Source organism: Poromitra crassiceps (assembly GCF_964638095.1).
Source record: "Poromitra crassiceps genome assembly, chromosome: 2".
Lineage (NCBI taxonomy): Eukaryota > Metazoa > Chordata > Actinopteri > Beryciformes > Melamphaidae > Poromitra > Poromitra crassiceps.
Window position 1 is genome coordinate 56,303,511 of NC_139624.1, and position 20,298 is coordinate 56,323,808.

The following is a 20,298-nucleotide window of genomic DNA, read 5'->3' on the forward strand; positions in this document are numbered from 1 at the left end:
AGCTCTAAGAATAATAAGCTCTGTACATCGAAGACATAACTCCCAGCCTCTATTTCTTCATTTAGGTATCCTCAGTGTTTATCAAGTAAACCATCTCCAGATTGGATTATTTGTTCATAGTTCCTTAAAAAGAGACCTTCCCCCACAGCTCTAGTCTCGTCAGACCACCCCATTCCCGTACTTCCCAATCCCAGTTTAGTACACTCTACAGAGGGTCCAAGATATGGAATTCTTTGCCTTCACATCTTTTGGATTTCTCTTCACAGAAGTTCAAAAGAGCGTTGAAATCATTTCTCCTAGCTAATAAATATTTTCCATATGGGCTGGCTATACAAACTGTGGTCTAATGGCTGTCTCTAAACATAGCTTGTTTCTATTTTTGTTGTCTTTTGTTCATTTTCTTGTCATTTGTGAGTAGTTTCTTAACTTTTCTTACGAATACTTTAAGTCATATACAGCATAAGTGCCCACTTTAGTGTTCAGCGTTTATTCTACTTGTATGCATTATGTGTGTGTGTGTGTGTGTGTGTGTGTGTGTGTGTGTGTGGGGGGGGGTATTTTATACTGATGATAATACGCTACCTGGAGAATGCCACACTTAAGCCCCTGGAGGGTTTTTAGGCAATTCTCCTGCACATTCAATGCTGATTATATATTGTATTTTTTTGTAATTGTTTTTACATGGGTGTTACGGCCTTCAAAGTATGTCAATAAATGGCTCAACAGAAGACCAAAACATATTAAGGACGCCAGACAAGGTTGCAAATTTGTAAAGAATATTTATTTAAATAAACCCAATAAACTTAAATTCAAAGTCACAAATAATACAAACCAAACAGACTGGAGATGTTAGGATGATGTCATCATTCCTACTATGATGTCATAGATCTCTGATGTCGCAGACGGTGATGATGTCATGATTCATAAGTGTCTTAAATCATGTCTCGGATGGTCTCACTGATGATGTCATAACACAAGGTGATGTCATATTCGGGACCTATAAAGGTTTGCTCTGCAAGTCCTCTGCAGTTGTTCATAGACTAACCTCACGTCACGACAACCTTCTGCAACAGTTCCCATCTTTCGAACCTTGCAGACTCAGCTATCAAGTGCTTCAGCGTTCCTAGTTATCGAGACTTCAGTTACCAAGTGTGTCTTGGGCATTTAGTATCCGCACGTAAATCCACCAGTCTCACAGCGACCCTAACAGGAGATCCGGCCAAACTCAGCAAAAAGGGCCTGGGCCAACCCCTTTGGGCCGTTGGAGCCAGTATAAACCTATAAACAAGAAGAGTTCAACTATAACTAAACCGAAAACAGGACTACCGGGGACTCCAGCCTAAACTAAAATAACAAAGAAAGTAACAAAGGAAAGTTACCACTGGAGAGGAGAGATTCCTCTCCAGGAGCTGCTGTGGGCTGTGTGGGTCAGAGAGAGATCTGCCTGCTCTCTACTCCAGCCTCCATTTAACCCTAACCAGGGCTGATCAACTCCAGGTGTTCCTGCTCAGGTGATTAGAGCAGAAACCCCAGAGGGAGGGGGAGAGAGAGAGAAGAAGAGGAGGAGGAGGGTGGCTGGTCACATAACAATGTGTAAAAATAATAATAATATATATATATATATATATATTAGGGGTGTCAAAAATAATCGATTATAAGATGCATCGCGATGCGGACATGCACGATTCTGCATCGATTCACAAATGTCAAAAATCGATTATTATTATTATTATTATTATTTTATTTTTTTAAATAATCAAATAAAATATAATGGAAGTACATGCAGTTGTTTATTTTAATTATGGATCATAATACAATGCAATTCCAAATGCACTTTTATTTTAAAAGTAGCCACACAGTGAGAAAAAATAAATCATGTATTGCGGAAAAAAGTGATGCATCGATAATCGTAATCGAATCGTAGCCCTCTGAAGAATCGTAATCGAATCGAATCGTGAGGCCAGTGAAGATTCACAGCCCTAATATATATATATATATATATATATATATATAATACTGTATATATTCGAGCCCCCCCCCTCCCCGCTTTTTTTTTTGTTGCTGTAACTGAAATGTTTTATGGTCACTCACAATTCAGTATGTCATGGGTTGGCTTGGATCCAGCCATAAAACTCGTTATATAAGGATTTTTCAAAATATCTATGGAGAAAATGAATGGGAAACTCACTTCTGGGGCAAGAGACGAACTGTTCAGCTCCCAGACACATTTAACACACAGATGCGGTGGCCATGCTCACATCCATAGAGAATGAACTGAAAAAGGATTTGTAAGTTGACAATGGCAGTACTTGGTATGATCACTATGATTTTCCAGGGATAAAGAGCCTACATCTTCTGGATTGGAAATGACTACTCTATTCTAATTAAATCGAGAAAGTCAGACAAACCTAGTGGGAGTGCAAGTCACTCTGATTCACTGTTAATGGAACAGCTCAATGCTACTGATTAGACTCATGCCCAAGACCAGGAGAATAGACAAGGTGAATTGTATGAAACACCATGATGTCACTTATAGGAAATTAACTTTGCTTTAAACTATGTCTTTCATGACAAGAGTCCATTTCAGTCTGCACACTCCCCCTGCTAGCCAATAACAGGAGGGCTCTGTGACTGATGCCAAGGAAAAGCAGTCAGTGGTGACATTATCATCTCATTCCATGTTCTCAGAACAATGGTGTGAAGGACAACCAGTTCAGGTCGACCAAAACCAAATGTGCTTGAAAATGATAAAGAAACTCTTGGCCCCAGTCTGTGGGCAGCAAGGCAGATCAAACGCAAGGTGTCAAAGTGTCTGTAAATCAATGTTGTTCTCAGTGCCAGCTGTCAAATTACTGCATGCTGCTCAGCCCTTTTCTAATGTGATTCATTGATGTCAGGTGAAGCATGTGTTTTTCTTTGGGACTCAGATATGAACGTATTTTGCTGGGGAAACAAGCAGGTGATGATATCCTGCAGTTATAGCCTGTGTTCGTCAGCAACCGGGCATAGAGGTGTTTGCTCCAACAGGTTCACCTCAGGGCAAAGAGCCAGACAGTCCACTGAGCAAGTGGATCATATTTTTTCTAATAATATTCCAAGCACTCAAGCGCCCAGACAGCATAATGAGGAATCAATAGCAGTGGCTTGTTATCCATTCAGGTCACCAATGATCTCTTGATACTTAACAGCAGTGTCGAAGACTTGAGTAGCTTTGAGTTTGACAAAGACAAGTAATTCTCCCAAGTCTTTAAGACAAGGTATGATGGTTTAACAAGAAGGTACTTTCATATGGAGGCGAGGACTCAACTACCGGTATATATGAAATGGTTTACTTGAGACAGAATCAGATGATACAAAAAACACCCTTTTTTATAATGTTTTTTATTTCCGTTTTTACAGACGTTTTGTCACAACAAAGTCAAGAGCATCTTTTTTCCATTGCATTGTAGTAATTGTTTTGAAAGCAACCAAGAGAGGACAGCGACCATTTCAGAGCATAAAAGCAGAGGCGGTTTTGACATGCAGCGAAACAGGCAGGGCTGCTAACCTAATCCAAGGCGAGGGGGGCACTAATGGCCCCCCACCATCCAGTCTCAACTGTAACCGCCATCATTCAGAGCCCACCCAATTCACCTAATACAAAATACACAAACAGGGTGCAACAAAAAGGGCTTTTAGGTCTCAAACCTCTTCAATCCAATGCTGACAAAATTAACACTAATATTCCTCATCCTATGATGCGCTGTTACACACTTTGCTTCAAAAATGGTTTGAGTAACAGATTGTTAAAACATTCAACTCTTTTAGATAGCCAGCATGGTAATTGGCAAAAAAAAAAAAAAAAAAAAATATTCATTGCCAAAGTAACATTGGTCATAAATGCCATAGAGAGCCAAAGTGAACGTCACTTCCTGCTTCAGCACTGTACCAGAGATTTTCATCCGCCATTTATTCTCCCATAGACATTTTGTAAAATGCTTATAAAAATAGTTTTACTTGGTCAAACCAAACGGTTCAGCTATATTTAGAATCAGGAGAGACCAAAGAACAGGCGGGCAACTGGCGGGTTAGAATTGGCAGGGGGGGGGCGGGAGTTGGGGACGACATATATATATATATATATATATATATATATATATTTTTTTTTTTACAGTGCACCTGAACGCAACATGCAAGATACCCGCTGAATAAGTGTCCAAATATTCATGTCATTCTGGCCAATACTCGACTTCTGTTATAACATTTCAGTCTTTCAATAATCTGACTAATCTGATATATGACTAAAAGGTTAAAAATAATCTCATGTGTAAGAAATGACTGTTCTACATTGAAGTAAAAAATTGAAATAATTAACTCATTGGTTTTGGACTTATTTAGCTTCAAGAGTGCATTTTTGTTCTTGTGTGACCCTCAACACAGTCTTTGAGAATCCCGGGCCACTCACTGATACTTATGCTTAAATCAACCCACTCATATTCTGGTTTATTTCAAGAAAAACATTTTGGCTAGTGGAAATTCTAATTGGCTGGTAACTTGAAAATCTAGCAGCCATATTAGCAGGTGATCAAAAAAGTTAATTTCAAGCCCTACAGGGAGAGCAGGTGGTGACATAGGAGTGAGTGAGAAAATGATCAGATATTGGTGGTTACGACTGAATAATGATATCACAACTGTTCATTTAAAATGAGTTATTCCTCTAAACCTGGCTTCAAATGCCCCAAATTTTTCGCACCGGCGCTGTTCGGCCCCCAGCCCTCAGCCAAATCTGACCCTCTAGTAGTGAGGGCAATTTTTTGTGGCCCTCTCTATTATCAAAGTTGCCCATCCCTGCCATAGAACATTTCACTCGGATCAAAACAAAATAAAAAATAAAATAAAAATCTTTAAATCCGCATTTTTTTTTAACGTTTTGTCTGAGTGAAATGTCATGTGGTCTCTCCTGTTTCTAAATATATCTGAACCATTTGGTTTGAGCAAGTAAAACTATTTTTATAAGCATTTTATGAAATGTCTATGGGAAAATAAATGGCGGATGAAAATCTCTGGTACAGTGCTGAAGCAGGAAGTGACGTTCACTTTGGCTCTCTATTTGATATGTAATTGATAAAGGGCCAAGTAGAAAAGGAAAATCAGTGACCAGCGGGCCTATCTGTTCCAACATTTCCCAAATTGTTAAGGATGGGATGGACAGTTGGGTCTCCAAGAAAACACACAGCAAGGTAGAGGAGAGCCCACATTTAATCAAAGGTTTCATAGAAGGAAACTTTACAACCGCTCTCTCCAATCTATCTAATACAGTACAGTGCAATTGCTGTTCATGAGATTAAGAAGTGGCCATACAATACTTTCAATAGTGAAGTTGTAAAAAATATTAACACACTATATAACTATTACCGTTTGATTACTTTACTCTTTTCTTAAGAGTGGACTGCAATGAGAGTGCTAAGCTTTGCTTTTGTATTTCCGTATGGGATCTTGTTTATAATCTGCAGCGAGTTTCAAGGTCCGGGTGTGTGTGAGCGCGTTCCCTCAGTGTTTGGTCCCTAAGGGAGATATGATTGACAAGTCCATTGTTTAAATGGCTACTGATAGAGGCAAAAAGGAAGATCCCCCCACCCCCCCCAAAAAAGGTAAAGGAAAATCGAAAACCAGACAGAATGACCCTCACCATCCAACAGACAGACAAAAGCAGTGCTAAGACAGAGGTTGATCAGGGTAAAGGGGCGTGTCTGTCTTCTGTCCGGGGACCACCGCGTCCATCTGTCTGTCCGTTCGTTCGTCCGCCTGTCCAGCCACCCCCTCCGCTGCGCTGCGGCGTCTCACTTCAGGAGAGCCTTTATGGCGTCGCTCTCGGCAGCTTCAAAGGCACTGAGGCCGTCCGGTCCTTTTCGCTCTTTGTCAGCTCCCTGTGGAGGAGAGGGAACATGGCCATTAAATATGCTGAAGACTGAAGAGGGCCCCGATGTCTTGATACCACCTCCGCAGAGGTCAGGGGTCAGGGTAAGGCACAGAGCCCTGAAACGATAACGGTGTCATTTCTCTCTTATCACTTGGGTTTCCTTCTTGAACGCTCCATCACAAAGCAGCCTGTCAGATTGCCTGCAGTCAGACAGTATTGGCAAATCACAGCCACAGCCGGCGAGAGCAGAAGAGTTAAAGGCAGCTCCACTCGAGCTCTGAAGGATAACCGGGAGTGAAGTGAATGAGAATGAGAATGAAGGGAATCTTTCAGATTGCTAATGAGTAAACAGATTAAAAAGGCAGGGAATGAGACAGGCAACATGTTGCATACTAGGGATGCACAAGAGTCCTTGAGTTCTCTTTCATAATGTTACTATTGGAGTATCGTTTCTACTGTTCGGGTACTCGCACTTTAACAACGCAGGGGGAAAATGCCCGGTGCAAACGCTCCTCCGCTTCTCCAAAACTTTGCACAAGTTTACTACCTGGCTCCACTGGGAGCTTAAAAGAACTTGAAGGAGCTTAAAAGAGGACACCGTACCCAGACCTGAGTTTTATGTGTGTGTAGTAGGGCATTCACAGACTAGTCGACTAGTAAAACCACTAGTCGACACTGTGCTTAGTAGTCGACTAGTCGTTTTAGCAAAAAAAATTTTTTTTTTTTTTTTTTTTTTTTTTATCTTTAAGAAAGAACATGAGGTATTTACACGACATACATGGACTATCATATCCCATATCCCATATCCGCGACAAAGAACATCAAAACACAACAAAACAAAACAAGAAAACTGCATAAAATACACAATAATCCAAGAACAAACAAGACTATTGGACAAACAACCAAACAAAAACAATGCATTCAAAGTAAATACATAGATCTTGCCCTGTTGGCAGCTAGGAAATGCATAGCTTTAAATTGGAAAGCATCCAATCCCCCAGCTGTAGTTCACTGGTGGAATGAACTCTCAAGCTACCATACGTTGGATAACATTTACTACAAGAGCAAAGGCAGATTCTTAGACATCCCCAAAATATGGCAACCACATACAGAGTTTGACTTTAAGAACTTTTTACCCCAGTGTCATTAGGCTTATCAGGATAGGAGCTGAATGCATTGTTTTTGTTTGGTCCAATAGTCTTGTTTGTTCTTGGATTATTGTGTATCTTATGCAGTTTTCTTGTTTTGTTTTGTTGTGTTTTGATGTTCTTTGTCGGGGATATGGGATATGATAGTCCATGTATGTCGTATAAATACCTCATGTTCTTTTTTAAAGATAAAAAAAAAAAAAAAAAAAACGGTTAGTCGACTAGTCGACTACCTTTAGGGACGACTAGTCGACTAGTAAAATTCACTAGTCGTGAATGCCCTAGTGTGTAGTCATGTTTCTTATATAGTATGTCGGGGGACTAAATATAGATAAATTGATTTATTCTATTATGCAAACCCAATGAGTCCTCTATACGTTTTTAGCTCTTTTTGCAACTGCTGCGCCCAAGGGCGTCGTTTTGGTCTCAAAGTTGGTAGGGTCAAGGATGGCATGAGGGGAGGCAGTTTCGGTGGCGCCCGCAAGGGCGCCGCCGAAAGAAATTTTAGGTTTTTGTTTGACCTTTTTTAGCCATATTTAGACGAATATCTAATTTTAAATCAACATTAGGATTATACTGTTGTGATGTCATTATTCAGTATCTTCTCCTTTTCTCAATAACTTTCATGTCACCACCTGCTCAGTTCTCCTGTCAGCATAATTGTAACTAACAAACACAAACTGTAGGTTTAGCCATCTAATCATGTTCTTTCATAAACAGCCGGTTTGGAAAGAAAAAATTGCCACTGAATCCCACACATCATACATCCTACATTTCTTCCTCCTAAGAGTTGCACGGTCTTCAGTCAGATGTCAATTGCCACCATTTGACATGCCAATACACTGTTGTCATCGCGCAAGCACATGGCTACTTAATATGGACGTTAACATCCATATTATAGCCATGTGCTTCAGCTGCGCGCTGTACTTTGCTAAATTAGCATCGATGCTAGTGGGACTTGCCTGCTTGCTGCTGCTTGCACTACTGCGTCACTGCTGCTTGCTGGTATGTTAATCCCATGTCAGAAAAAGTCTCCAGATTTGTCGCTAGTTAGTCTCTTCTGAGAAAGATTGTCTCCAGAGAAAACTGTGTGTGTGTGGGTGGGCGTTTGTTTGGTCATCAGCCAAATGAGCCAATCAAACGTGAGTTTGGGGGGGAAAAATTGGACTGGCCCATTCAGTTGTGAAAAACAGGGGTAAATGTAACTTTGAACATATTGCAAACTAATTTCACTCAATAATGGTCGGGTCAATTCTATCCTTGCAAAATATGGGAAGACAATCTAAATGACCTATATAACTGCACTCCAAAGATAATGCAAATAAGGTTGCTTAAAAGTTGGTAGGGACAATTGGACAGCCTGAAATGTTGGTTGTGACTTGTCCCAACCAACCCTACCCAAATCGACGCGCTTGGCTGCGCCTGTTGCTTAATGCACTTTTTATACTTTTTTTTAAGTTTTGTTGTGATGCTTTTAACACATTCACTGCCAGACGTTTTTTTTTTTACTGTAGTTAGCTTCTGCCAGAGGGGTTTTTTGAGGATTCTGGCTCATCTTTCAAGACCCGAGGATTCTTTTCTGCTAAGATTTTGTGAACACACAATATCTCAAAAGAACTAATAGAATGTGTGCTTTCTCTGTCTAAAAGAGTTAGTTTGTAGAGTTAGTAGTTATGTAAGCATTAGCAGTTGAATACAGCATGGTTTCAGCGTCAGAAAAATTATTCAGAGATAAACAGCTTTTTGTGAAATTCGATAGAACAGTCACTTTAACCATTCATTTTTGGCATCAGTAAGACGTCAGACATCTAAACAATAGTTTTGAACAGTAATTTCCTCCATAACAGCAGGAAACCCCCCTCTGCTTCCAACTCCTCCCTCCGTGGGCGTTCTTCTTGGCTGCAGCGGCCGTCACAAGCTTGTCACCAGTCTCACTGCTTTGCTGCTGCTGCTGCCTGTCTGCGCGGCCGCTGTTTGAGGAAGTCTGGATGGACTCGCTCGCTTCTTGGAGTTTTGGTTGAGAGCTTTGATGAAGCTTTTGCGATTCTGGTCATATTTATGCTGCATGTTTCAAAGTGTGTTCCACCTGTAATCTATTATGCAAATTTGCAATCCCGCATCGCCAGCAATCAGCGCGAAAACGAAAGCGTTTTCCCCCATCCATTTTCATGAGAATGGCTGCTTTTTGCTTGCCTTCCTCTAGTCAGGAGAGCACTGTCGCCACTTAGTGGGTCGGTGGAATGGGTTGTAAACGTTCGGTGGCTCCAATAATTATATAAGAGATGTAAAAGGGTTAGATGCACATCCCACGGTCAAAAAAAAAAAATCATTTTTTTGACGTATTAATACGTCATTGGCAGTCAACCGTTGGATTATTTTTGACGGATTAATACGTCATTGGCAGTGAACGTGTTAAATGTCAATTTTATTCTCTTTTATTTTCCTGTCAACCATTGTATGTGAAGCACTTTGAATTGCCTCTGTGTATGAAATGTGCTATACAAATAAACTTGACTTGACTTGACTGTCGTTTCCCATAACGTGAGCAACAACAAATATGCAGAAATAATCACTTTTTGGCAGACAATCACTTTGGTGATCACTTTTTAGCAGCTAATCACTTTTTGGCAGGACACCAGACGTAATCAGTGGATTTACGTTACTGTAACTGTGATTATAAAGCAGTTAACTGTTGTGGATTATACCGACCTGTACTGGAAATATCTGGTAAGCCTCCGCTTGTTCCACGACACCATTGTCTGCTCGAATGAAGTGCAAAGTGCAAACCAGTTGATTAGCAGAGTTACTGAGCCAGGCTAACCAGGCTAAGCTAAGCTAACGTCGGATTACCTTATCACGCTCCGTCCGCTTATTTCTCCTCACAAAAAGCACCCCAGGCAGTGCTTTTTCCATGCAAAAAAACACGTGAACAGCCCCTACACAGCAGATTACCCCTGCTCTATCATTACCATAGTAATACATAATTTTTTACAGGCATATAGCCTATGAAATTAACTGTTTTACCATAGCCAAATGTTGGTTCTGCGTTTAGGGTTGTTGTTCATGTTGTTTTTTTTGCGAGTACCCGGGTATTTGTTCATAATAGGAGAGTACTTGAATATTGAAATGACTTAAAATGCCCATCCCCACTGCATACATGGGCAGTGATGGGCAGCAGAGGATAGAGGGGCATGCGGTGGAGAGACGTCTGTTTGTTAGGCCTGCCAACGTTAGCCTCTTAGCAAAGGGCTTACAGAGCCACGGCAGAGACACTCCATTGTTGCGTGGAGAAGCAGGCCATCAGAGGAGCACTGTGACCCAGTTGGAGTGAGAGGATGGCTGTTTGTGTGCAAATAGCATGCCACAGGAGCAGCAGAGCGCAGCCCGAGCCCCGGAGATTTAACAGGGCTGAGTGGCTAACCTGTCAGATCTACATCTCTAATTGGTAGGGGGAAGAAAGGGGAAGTGGGAGAGGGTTTTTGTCTATTCATACCATGCTTCACTTTTCTAGGGAGTCCGCATCTGGCAACACTCAGCAGTTATCTCTTCACACTGTTAGTTAAAAAACTTCCTCTCTGCTGCAATGTGCTGCAGTTGTGAGAGTTGGGTCACACAATTTCAACATGGTGTGAATGAAAGTCCATTAAAGTGGTTTTAGTTCAATCTGTAAAGTAAAAAGTGTAAAAACTAAAACTAAACTAAACACAGCTAGTGATTCATTCAGGTATCTGGCAACCAATCTTTGTGCTCTTCGCTCTAGTGCAGTGGTTCTCAAAGTGGGTCCCAGGGGGTCCCCAGCAAAAAGGGGAATCATTTATTTTCACTATAATTCCATCCATAAGTAACACAATGACAGACTGTATGACTATTTTGGTCATGGGTGTAATATTCTTTTTGGAATAAAATGTAAAAATCTTATCAGATGGAGGACCCTGGGACAAAATCTTACAAATGGGGGTCCAGGGATGCACGATATGGATTTTTAGAGCCGATACGATAACCGATAAATATATTCGTCTTGGCCGATAACCGATACGATATAACCGATAATTATTATAATAAAAATAGATATAATTTTTTTTGTTTGTTTTTAACCTGTATTTTATGCACACCTGGGGTTAAAAAAGGGTTAGGGTAGATGTATGGATGTAGTGAGCATAGCTCTGACCTAACCAAATCTAACTAACATCACTGTGAACGCAAAACAAAGAAAACTTCTGATATAATATGATTGTTTAACACGTTCACTGCCATTGACGAGTTGACTCGTCAAGCAGTTTTTTGGAGTTAAATACACAATCCCTGGATGTTTCATTTCGGGTAAAGGGGTTTCCATTAGTTTCTATAAGTTTACGCAAGCTCTGTGTATTAATTGCTTTTGTGGGGCTGTTTGATCACAAGTCACAGACTGTAAATGTCACAGTTTGCCAAGCGGACGAGCCTGCAGGGTAGGCCCGCTACGACTGAGCTAATGCTAACAAAACTTGCTAACAAAAACAACAAACATATCCGCTGCATTATCGCCAGCTTTGGTTTAACGTAATGCCAGCTTAGAGGTTTCCCCCCCTCTGGGAACCTGTGTGGGACATGGATTGCAAATTACAGTAGCTTTCTGATCATTGTGAAACTGAAAAACAGCAACACACTACACACTGGCAGCAGCCATGTTTGCGTCGCAGCTGTGATGTCACGAATGTGCGACAACAAAAAGCTCCGCTTCCGAGGCAAAAAATAAACAGGATTATTATCGGATAATTTATCGGAAAAAGGCCATTACCCAGCAAACATTTTCACGTATAACGACCGTCTGCTGCACGTCAAACCACTACATCTAGTCAGCGTCTAATTATATATTCTGAATGGAAATCTTAGCGACGTAATTCCTCTACTTCCCCACAACGTGTCCAGATTCAACGATTTTTGAAAGACAAAAGATCGCACCTCATGCGGGATTCGATCCTGCAGCGCCCGCTTCGCAGTCATGTGTCTTATCCATTAGGCCACCGAATTAGTTACAAATGCTACGGATTTTGTCATATATAGAGATAGTTAACATTGAGCACTTAGCATTTTGATGGTCCCGACTGGAAGTTGCGTTGATAGGCTAGCTGCCTCGCTAATTCTGTTTCATGATTTCAACCAGCGATGAGACAGGTATATTTATATCATTTACGATAATGTAACCAACGCGACTTTAGCAGACAGCATCCAAAACCCACAACACTGCGTTTAGTTACGGCAAGAGAAATGGGACAAACCACAGGATTCAGGAAGTTTGTGATAAATACAAGCCCATAGCAAGAGACACTTGCACTTATATGACATAAACGTGTTTTCATATTAAAAAAGAAAAGGGCGTTCAATAAAAGTGGTCATTGCACATGCAGTGCATGTCTATCTGATCACACAACAGGTAAATTGTCAATCCAATGTCATTTTATTCAACAAAAACACAAAAGACACCTACATGTGGTGTTTTCAAAGCAATATGAGATCAATATTTTTTGTTTTGAAGTGACAGTCTAAACGTTACATTGGAGGAACGTGGAGAGAACGTCAGACTTAGATGGTAGATGCCAAACCACAATTCTATCGTCTGGTGACGTCGCGGTCAAGACGATGTTTGCTGGGTATCGGAATAATAAATAATAACGCACAATGGCCATATCGGCCGATAATTTATCGGTCCGATAATTATCGTGCATCCCTAGGTCCATGGGATAATTTGTGTCAGTTTAGGGGCCCTTGTCGTGAAAAAGTTTGAGAACTACCACTGCTCTATTGAGTTGAGCAGGTGAAGATGAGAAGCTGGCAGGCGGCTCTTTCTCCAGCTCTGGGGAAGTCATTAGTAGCTTGTTCCAGACCAGACCTGGTAACTGACGCTACAGGCCTCATTTAGACTGGAGGAAACTGCATCACACCTTGACCCTAACCCTTGCGCCATCAGCACTACCTTCGCCTGGAAACAAACGAGGCATCTACCTGACAAACACAATTACATGGCCAGAGTAGTATATTTGAGGTAAAATAATCTCATAATGAGCCTTCTCTACCTCTCGCCACACACACAGCACTACAGAAGGCTTGGCTTCACACTCCCTATGGGAGTTTACTGTAGGGGTTACCATAATAGATGTGACCCGCGCCTCTCCCTCTTCCTGCCTCTCAGGAAATGCCACACTATCTCCAATGGCCATCCAGCAGCACTGTGGCAGACTCCTGACACCACTTACAGTAATGAGCTCGCCCGCGTTCAATAATGATCCCTCATGAACATCTCACTGTCCAAACATGATCCAGTCAGAGAGAAGCTAGTGGCCAAGTGAGAGCAAGCCTAATGAATAGGAATGGACTCCCAGGGAGACCCCAGTCAAATGGAGATGCATCATCATCCAGGATTATGAAAGAGTTGCATAATGCCACTGGCATATGCCACTATTGAGTGCAATGGAAAGGTCCTAATATATTGGGCCATGATGACACCGCTCAGGACATTATAAACGTGATGCTTAGGAGTCTATTGACCTGCCGGGACCAGTACAACACCGTAAGAGGGCATCGTTTATATCACAGCCAATGAGGGAGCAATCGATATCTGCATGGAAGCAGCTTGTGTGAGCTACGCTTGACAAATTAAATCAGACAGGGGTTAGGAGGCTGGGCTGGACCTCGGCCAAGATAGAAAGAATCAAAACAAACAAGGTGCTGAGACAGTGAGAGGAGGAGTCATTTTAGGCTGGGTGGATTTATGGGATGGTGCAAATGAGTGGACTTGAAGCCATAGGGATAAGCAGGGCTTCTGCACAGAGGGAAGCACGGCTCAGTTGTACTCCAAAGTAACACATCTTTCAGTTATGAAGAGCTCATACACCATAATGTGTGGTGGCCTGCAGAAACCCTCCACATGTCGCTACTGCACATTGTTGGCAATATGAGCAAAATAAGGTTGAAAATGAGTTTTGCAGGTATTTTGAGATTTTGAGTGATTTGGTTACTTTAATCTCCGTAGTACATCATGGTGAATAATTATTTTCATAAAACAAAGGGGAAAGTATTTATTTTTTATGGGTTTTTATGGGAATGCCACTGTAGAAAATACGATGTGTTTTACTTTTAGACAAATAACATTAAGATACTCAACTTTTGATCTGAGAGAGCTATCGCAGTTATTCAAAAAAATTATATATAGGGGAGTTTCTAATTTATGGAAATGTCAAAAAATGAAAATGTCAAATTCCCACCATGTGAAGGGTTTTTGCAGACCACCACACATAGCGACAGCAGAACTCATTCTAGGCTACATTTCAAGGGCAGGAAATGGTAATCTGTGCAATTGTACAACTCATTTCCTGTAGCCTTGCCCACCCTTTATCATGATAAATCATTGCCTGCCATTCTTCATAACAAAAACACAAACACACAAGTGGGCAAACGCTAAAAAGTTTACAAGAAGACAAGTTTAGCAATAACCTTGACGAAATTATACCGGCGTTCTTATTCTTGCCATGTCCACACTCACAGTTAGTCAAAGTGTGTATTTATGTGTGTGTGTGCCCACTGCACACACTCTGAGGCTAGGGATGGCCCTTTCATTGTTGATTCATAATTAACTGGCCTTCATCTCTGGGCTGAGTCAGCACTTTGAGCCCAGACAAGGCGGATCGCTCGCCTCACCCACAGGGTTAAAACAGATCTTTCATATTTCAGAGCCGACAACAGCGCAGGTCCCGGCCAGGGGGCGACTCTCATGATTCTCCAGGGAGCCGAGCCATTTTCTCTGCCAACACAAAGATGAGATAAATCTGCGATGAAAGAAAATTAATTTATCTTTATCACAATAGCGCAGTATATAATAGTTGCAATTCAGTATTCTCAGCGGGCTCCCTTTTTCCATCCACAACATGGTGGCCAGGCTGAGTCAGCAATCGATGGTGTGGCTCGGGGACAACCTATTTATCTCATGTTAAGACACACGGCGACTGCTCAGATCTTCCACAGGGGAGAGGTACTGAGAATTTGAGATTGGGTCCCAGTGGTGACTGGTGACCTTTTGGATGCGTTGGGGTGTTAATACTCGCCAGCGCTCAGTGTAGTTGCGCTCTTATCTCTGCCCTACACTATAATAGAGAACCAAAGTGAACGTCACTTCCTGCTTTTCTCCCTGTACCAGTGTGTGAAAAATATGAATGGTTGTGAACGGAGAGATACAGTAGGTTACTTTTCTGATCCAGTTTGAATTGTGCTACGGGGTACACGTTACATTTTGTCAATTTAAAAGATAACATGTCACGTGTCACATGTCATGTCACGGTGCATGTCAAGAAAGTCGCAGTTTGTCCTGAAACTGAAACGTGAGGTTTAGTTTTGTGAATCAACTACATCTCATGTCGCACATTATACATCACACCATCAACAACAATGGACTGGCGGGAGAGACGTCACTTACGTGACTGGTTGTGCATTTCTGTTTTGATTTATAACTTATAGTGCCACAGTTTTACCACAAACTGTGACTTTCTCGACTTGGAGAGTTATCATTTACATTGACAAACTTGACATGTGTACTCCCGTGGCACAATTCAAACGGGATCAAAAAGGTACCATATCGCTCCGTTCACCACCATTCTATTTTTTTCGATGCTGGTACTGGGACAAAAGCAGGAAGTGACGTTCACTTTGGCTCTCTATCCCTGTTCAGATGAGCCACGCGGGCCTTCGCTGATATGATACCACGGACAAAGGCTTTTAAATGTCCACCCAAAGGGGGCTTTCCATTTCTGAGGCAGGGGTGTAGTCTGCATGGCAGCCTATTTCAGCTGATGTAGATTAGAGGAAGGAGGTAGTGCGGCTGGTGGATGTGTGTGACTGGTTAGCAGGTGGATAAAGAAGGGAAATAGCACTCACGACAGAGTGAAGTACTTTATATTTATTATTAATTAAAACTTATTTGATTATTTTCGTTGAGCCAAGATGATGCCTCCATGAAACAACTGTATGGAGGAGCTTTCATTTACCCTGCCTCATTTAGCCGGGCTGGGAAGAGACAGCTGCTCACTCACTGGTAACATCAGCACCCTCAGTCCCTGAACCTCATATCTCTCTCTCACTCACACACACACACACACACACACACACACACACACACACACACACACACACACACACACACACACACACACACACACGTCTGCAAAATACTTTACTCATAAAGCATGCAAGGCATGTGAATGACATACAGTCCTCTCCATTCTAGGCCTCTCCCACAAAGCAACACTGACTATGTCCAGTTAGGTTGTGTTGTTTAAAGTCATGTTAAAGGAGGACTTACCCCCTAGATATTAGGGCTGTGGCGATTCACTTATCTCCCGATTCGATACTATCACGATTCTTGGGTGCCGATTCGATTTATATTGCGATTCTTAAGTATTGCGATTCTACGATTATTGCGATTCGATATTACGATTTATTGCGATTTTTGTTTCTTTTTTTCTTTTCTTTTTTCAGTTTGTTTGCTTTTTTACACTAGATTAGAACATGGGAAAACTTGAATCATACACTAGAGACTGTATATTATATCATGAGTAGGGCTGGGCGATATAGTTAAAAACAGGGGCGGACTGGGATCATAATTCAGGCCGGGCATTAGATACCAAGCAGGCCAGGCCGATATGGGCCGACGCGCGTGAAATTTGGGCCGTTTGAAGCCCAATTTGGGCCGTTTGAAGCCAGATTTGGGCCGTTTGAAGTCCAATTTTACAATGAGATGCACCCACTTTAACCCTAAAGTGTAATTATTACTTCAGACTAACTAATAAAGTAATAAAACCACTAGTAAACCAGTAGGCGGTGTCTGGCCTGCTGTTCAGTGAGTGGCCTGACTGCAAGCACCCAAAAAAAAAAAATTTTTTTTTGGCGATTATCGATTCTGGAATAAAAGATTGATTCAAAAAATCGTGACATTAAAAATCGCGATACTTAGGTGAATCGATTTTTTCCCCCACCCCTACTAGATATGTATCAGAACAGTGATTTGAAAATACCTATGGAAAAAACCAAGAAATGACATTATGCTCTTGTCTATACTAAACTCTTTGGCTGTGTTCAAGTCAAGATTTTTTTTCGGAAATTGACGCCATTACAGTTTGCCTACCGCCTCAAAAATAATTTATTTGAGAGGGGCAATATCTTTTATAAATATCAACAACTAGCCAACGCTGGTGGTCTGTATGGAAAGAGTGTTGCTCAAAAAGGTTGAAAGTGATATCAATTTGGCCATTCAGTGGCGAACTAGAAATTTAATTATTTTTGTCCCATTTTGTCCCATGTGTGTGTGCGTGGCTTGTCTAAACTTACGTTAAAAGAGCCTCGCTGCTCGCAGCACACATGGGGCTTGCATGGGGCGGATGCATGGGGCGCTCTGTAACCTCACGGAGCAACAAACAAACACAGAGAAATAGCTGGTGTGCGATTTTTCTGCTCAATACAGTCTGAGATTGGGTACAGGATTGAGGGAATCCCGCATCTGTTTGCGAATGTGCGACTGGACAGGACACTTTTCACAGTAGCTGAGTAGCCTGCTATAGTTGGAGCGAGGTGAGTGTCTCTCAGGCACAGCTGCAGATCTCTCCTCCTCCTCCCCCGCCCCATTCAGTCTACTGCTGCGCGCGCCCCCGCGGGTGCATGAGAGCAGACTCTCCCGTTTGACTGGCCGGCAGAAAGTGCTTCCAAGTCGGACTGATAATATAAACAACATAATTAGAGCTTATCCAGGTAAGATATTAATAAAGTAGTGACACATTCAGCGGGAAACTAACTATAACTAGAATGTCTACATTTCCTACCGAAAATGTAATTGTGCTTGCCGTCCTCGCCATGCACCGCCTGCCTTGCAAGGTCCCTGCCCATGCAGCTCGGGGGACTAAGTAGTTATGGGTGTGTTAATTTCAAAGGACTCTTACACCCAAATACTACAGTACTTACAGTTTTAAAGGTGTATTACACCCAAATACTATATAATGTGGAAATTGTCAACGACGCTATTAGCAAAAATGTGCCTGAATTCTTTGGGAAGTATTTTGGCCATATCTCGGGAACGGAAGCAGCTACAGACACGGGACTGGCGGCATTGGAAAGCTCGTCAAATTTTACATCTAGTAGAAGGTGCGTTGAAGTTACGAAATCAACGATGGGGGCGCTGAGCAATGTACCCTTTTTTACATGAAATAGTTACAACATCAGATGCTCATAACTCCTAGGAAAATGCCTTAAATTGCATGAAACTTTGTGCGTGAAGACATCTCCCGACCTATATTCTTCGGTTTAAAATTGGTGAAATTTGGAGAAAAGAATTTTTTTTTTTTTTTTGGACGTTGTTTTTTGGCCATATCTCGGGAACGGAAGCAGCTACAGACACGGGACTGACGCCGTTGGAAAGCTCGTCAAATTTTACATCTAGTAGAAGGTGCCTTGAAGTTACGAAATCAACGATTGGGGCGCTGAGCAATGTACCCTTTTTTACATGAAATAGTTACAACATCAGATGCTCATAACTCCTAGGAAAATGGCTTAAACTGCATGAAACTTTGTGCGTGAAGACATCTCCCGACATATATACTTCGGTTTGAAATTGGTGCAATTTGGAGCAAAAAAAAAAAAAAAAAAATGTGGACGTTGTTTTTTGGCCATATCTCGGGGACGGAAGCAGCTACAGACACGGGACTGACGCCGTTGGAAAGCTCGTCGAATTTTACATCTAGTAGAAGGTGCCTTGAAGTTACGAAATCAACGATTGGGGCGCTGAGCAATGTACCCTTTTTTACATGAAATAGTTACAACATCAGATGCTCATAACTCCTAGGAAAATGGCTTAAACTGCATGAAACTTTGTGCGTGAAGACATCTCCCGACATATATACCGTAAATTCCGGACTATAAGACGCACCGGTCTATAAGCCGCACCTTCAAAGGTGACTATTTTTTTCTTCTATAAGCCGCACCGGACTATAAGCCGCGGGTGTTTTAATGGTATTTTTTGTTTTTTTTTACAGTGCACACAGTGTCCGCGGTGTGGTGAAAAGAGGGCAAGAGAGGAAATTAAAACAGAAGTGGATTTATAGTTAGAAAGAGTGCTAAAGAAGAGAGAATTCCGTTTTTTATTTTTTTATTTTAGTTACTCACAGTACTATTGACCAGTCCAACTCAAAAGATATTCGGCAGTTTCACTTTGAGCTCTTGTTCCGCCGCTGTCCATCAATGGTTATGACGAGTCTCGCTGGGTACAGTACGCCAAAGCGATATCCATTGACTCGATGATGCTGTTGTATGTTGCGCGTTTCTGTTGCACCAACGCGGACGGTGAGGGGCTTCTTCCCCGCAGCCTGGAGGATGAGTTGACGGTCGGGCCAGCGGAGTAGGCAGATGAAGATGGCCCTCGGTGGCAGGCCGGGGTCTGGACGTGGCCGAGGCGCCCGGTGTGCGGGAGAAAGGAGGAGGAGGAGAAACCGCCACCTCCACAGCCAGCCACCTCACACACCCCAACTGTTTAATAGTGCCCGGCTCGCATGCCTCTCGGTCGGCTGGCCGGACAATATGCACCCCGCTGCAGCAGGCAGCAGCAGCTTCGGGAGGTTTTCTCACTGTGTTCGGGACTTCGGCTCTAACTCGGCCAGATGGCTGGACACGAGTGAAACTCTTCACGGTTGCATTATTTTCTTTAGTGAGTGAGTGGATGGACTTCTGCACGTTTTCAAACTTGTTTTCAAGCTGCTCAAAACCTCTGAGCGATGTCGGACTTAATCGATAGTGTTTCACGGAGTAAAAGTTTAGCCCAAGCGGTGTATCTCCAGCCTCCAGCAGGTGAGTCATTTCCTCATTCATGGCGTGATTGCTTCGTCTTTTTCTTTCTGCTTACCTGTGTTGTGTTATGTTATGTTATGTTATGTTGTTAAAAGAGGGCAAGAGAGGAAATTAAAACAGAAGTGGATTTATAGTTAGAAAGAGTGCTAAAAAAGAGAGATTTTTTTTTTTGGGGGGAAAAAATCCATAGATAAGACGCACCGTTATATAAGCCGCAGGGGGCAAAAAAGGCCAAAAAACGGGAAAAAAGCCGCGGCTTATAGTCCGGAATTTACGGTACTTCGGTTTGAAATTGGTGCAATTTGGAGCAAAAAAAAAAAAAAAAAAAAAAAAAATTGACGTTGTTTTTTGGCCATATCTCGGGGACGGAAGCAGCTACAGACACGGGACTGACGC

The 20,298-nt window shown here is 42.1% G+C and overlaps 1 protein-coding gene across 1 annotated transcript in view; it reads right to left on the minus strand.

Moving 5' to 3' along the window:
* Nucleotides 1-3,374: 3,374 nt before the first annotated feature.
* The window catches only part of mtpn (myotrophin), a 60,919-nt gene continuing 43,995 nt past the window's right edge, over nucleotides 3,375-20,298 (minus strand). The window contains exon 4 of the mRNA XM_083655992.1: nucleotides 3,375-5,906. Coding sequence (XP_083512118.1) covers nucleotides 5,820-5,906 — 87 coding nt within the window. The 3' untranslated portion in view covers nucleotides 3,375-5,819. The remainder of the gene's footprint in view (nucleotides 5,907-20,298) is intronic.